The 3,157-nt window shown below is 37.5% G+C and overlaps 1 protein-coding gene across 1 annotated transcript; it reads left to right on the top strand.

Moving 5' to 3' along the window:
* The first annotated feature begins 1,494 nt into the window (after window positions 1–1,494).
* Window positions 1,495–2,804, top strand: LOC148554805 (uncharacterized). The gene is made up of 4 exons (XM_088489914.1): window positions 1,495–1,590; window positions 1,699–1,773; window positions 2,458–2,552; window positions 2,654–2,804. The coding sequence occupies exons 1-4, from the start codon at window positions 1,495–1,497 to the stop codon at window positions 2,802–2,804; spliced, it is 417 nt and encodes a 138-aa protein (XP_088346040.1).
* The last annotated feature ends 353 nt before the right edge of the window (window positions 2,805–3,157 follow it).

Here is a 3,157-nt window from a genome sequence, read left to right as displayed (position 1 = left end):
GTAGACTAAACAATTCACATACTGGACTCAATTCACAAAGCACTCCATGAAGATGAACACCGTCTTCATTGTGCCTCACGAAGACGAAGATGATTAACCCTAGCTAACTCTAACCCTGTCTTTATTGTGCCTCACTGTACCCGAACCCTCTCTTCATTGTGCCTCACGAAGAACCCCTAACCACGACGAAGAACCCCTAACTGCGACGAAGATCCCCTAACAGCACTCTGCAAAGAACGTCGCCGGTCGCCGGCGCTCGCAATGCCTCCGTCGAAGAACCCCTAACCGCGACGAAGAACCCCTAACCCTCCTTTGAGTTTCTTCGCTCTTCTCTCGCCAGTCTCACCCTCAAGCTCACTAAGTCTCACCTCTCTCACGGCTGGTCTCGCCGTCGACCTCTCTCTATCTCTCCGGTATATCGCTTCTCTCGCGGGCGTTTTAGACTCAAGGTCGTCGCGCTCTGTTTCCGTCGCTGCTCTGTCACCGTCACTGCTCTATCGCGCTCTGTCGCAAGCGAATCAATGGAATTCGACCCGATCCCAATCGGTTCCTGCTCCAAAGAGAACCAGAGCATCTGCCAGCAGTTGTTTAAATTACGCCGATTCAGGTATGCATTGTTTAAATTACGCCGATAAACCTTAGGGCTCAATTTTTCTACGCCAGTTTTAGCTAAGTTTATCATACTCTACTTTTGTGGCTCAATTGTTTAATGGTTCCAACTATTATATAAAGCAAAACAAAAAGTATACAAAATTAATTGAAGCAGAAAAGCTTGATTGAAGACACTGTGATAGTCAAGTTCAAATAAAGAGAATGTGACTAGTAATGAATAAATTAAAGTTGCATGATATTTCGTTAAATGTTAAAACATTTTATATATATATATATATATATAAAAGGCAATTTTAAACTCTATAGTTTGCACATTTGTTTGAACTTCTGCAGCAAAGCATTGCCGTATGGAGTTACTCATGCAGCAAAGGTTAGTGGCTTGCCCATGGTTTCTTGATCAAGTCCACTAATACTACTTTAGGAGTGAATTCATCTTGATTCACTTCCTATTTTCCTTCTTTTATGTTACTGTATGTAAATTAATTCACTTCCTATTTGCTTGTACTATTCACATTTTCCTACAAAATACAATCCACCTGAACATTTTCTCTTATGGAACTTCCATCAAGGATTTGATAGGATAGAGAAAAGAAGCAGGTGGGACAAAAAAGATAGGCAGCTAGCCCTTGATAATTTGGAGCAGCAAAGCAGGACAAGATGGAAAGTAGAGGGAGCAAAGCAATGGCTGCACAGAAAAATGGGCGTCGATCGAATCGAGAAAGGAAAATGGAGTGGAGTCACCATTATATGCTCTCGAGGTACTGATTTTGATTGAAACAGAATTGAATATTAAACTAATAGTGCTCATATATTTCTATTTGTGAAACCATTTCTCGCGTTCTATTGGATCTTTTTTTGGGGTAGATAAACTCTGAGAAATCTATGGAAGAGTTCCGAGCAGCTAGTCAAAAACTTGGTGATGGCATGGGTGTAAAGTCTTTAATGCAAAGCACGGGACTTGGAATGATTGCTAACCAGGTAGTTTCTGCTTTTAATTATGAGTGTTTCTTAATCTAGTGTTAAGTTCTAAGCATTTTAATTCATATTTTAATTATAAGTGATAATAGTTATTGAAAAATATTGTAGGTTGTGAAACATGAGGGGTGGGAGTGGTTGTATGGAGGTTTGATGCCATCTCTAGTGGGTACAACTGCATCTCAGGTTTGTGAATGCTGCACTTTGTGCCAGAAGCTTTTTCATAACTTTTTGATCTTATATTTTAATGTTGAAGCAGTGGGAAAACTATAACTGTACAACACTTGTTTTTGATTTGTGTATCGAAGGTTTAATGACATCATCGCAATGTACACTTTATTACAATAGCTACTAGTGTTAAGAGTTTCAAGTAAAGCTTGAAGACTGTTCTTGTTGAAATTAAATATGCTTAATGAGAGAATGACTTGGAAATAGTAAGAAGCTAGTTTCTTATTCACTTGAATCACTTCTGAGATAATACTTTGATAAAGACTTCTTTGTTTAATGTTGTATGATTTGTAATGTAACTCCTCTTTTCTTTTTTCATTGCATCCCTTTTCCTTGTTCTCTTTGCATTCCTTTTCCTTTCTCTTTTTTGTTCTCATTAAGCTCTGAATATCAAATTGAAACATGATACCATTTTACTTCTGTAAGAAGGATACTGTTTCTTTCTTTGATTTTAGAATTTTCTTGATTGAAAATAGAAGGATTCATGAATAGAAGGATTCATGAACCTTTATGCTTGTCTCTTTACTTCCTTTCTAATTCATGTAGTGCAATAATCAAATTGTGCTTTTGCTTCTGCTTGTGGGAGTGATATAATATGACTACTGTTGTAGTATGCATTTTATTAATTTCTCTTATTTCTAGGGAACAATTATATCTTTTGCTGCCTTCACTCAGATGACTACTAGTTTTATTCAGATGGTTCTTACCATGGGTATTCATCAACTGAACTTCAAAAGGTGATCCTCCTGTCACTCTCTTTTCCTTTTGCCTACATTTCTTGAGTGTATTTCTAGTTCAGTAAATGTTTAACTTTTCTATTTTCCATACTCATTTTCAGTGAGTGGGAAACCAATCTCTTGGTTTCCTTGTGTGATACGCGTCTAAGCTGCGGTGACATGCTTTCATCCATAACAGGTTCATGTGCCCAACACTATCTCTGTCCTCTATGCTTAGAAGGATTTTACTTTATTTCAAATGCTAGGCTATGAATGTTATTATTGGTTTATGTGTTTGCTCATGCTTTTATTATATTCTCCAATTTCCGGAACTCAAATATGTGGTGTTCATGGTACAGATGAAAGTGATTAACTATCCAATCCAAATAATTTTCTCCAGATGAGAGTTTTCTATGGTCAATCTTCACTGCTGTAAGCTTGTTCTCTTTTCCAGTATGTGAATTGTATAGTCTGTATCTACTTGAGTGGAGGTGAAGCCTAGTCTGATTTAGCTGTTGGCAAAGTGTTCTGGTGTTTAGGTAGAGTTTACAAACTTACAACCCTATCTGATTTTTCTCACTCACTAAATTTTCAGCTTGCACCTTGCATATCAAATATTAATATCA

This window comes from Arachis ipaensis, chromosome B6 (genome assembly GCF_059453495.1).
Source record: "Arachis ipaensis isolate K30076 ecotype BB chromosome B6, ASM5945349v1, whole genome shotgun sequence".
Classification (NCBI taxonomy): domain Eukaryota; kingdom Viridiplantae; phylum Streptophyta; class Magnoliopsida; order Fabales; family Fabaceae; genus Arachis; species Arachis ipaensis.
The sequence above is the reverse complement of the archived record's forward strand: the minus strand, read 5'-3'. Positions and strand labels throughout refer to the sequence as shown.

Coding starts and splice junctions, on each gene's coding strand:
- LOC148554805 (XM_088489914.1), top strand. CDS start 1,495: ATGGAAGAGTTCCGAGCAGCTAGTCAAAAACTTGGTGATGGCATGGGT. Junction 1,774..2,457: donor TGGGTACAACTGCATCTCAG/GTTTGTGAATGC, acceptor TCTTATTTCTAG/GGAACAATTATATCTTTTGC. Junction 2,553..2,653: donor CATCAACTGAACTTCAAAAG/GTGATCCTCCTG, acceptor ACTCATTTTCAG/TGAGTGGGAAACCAATCTCT.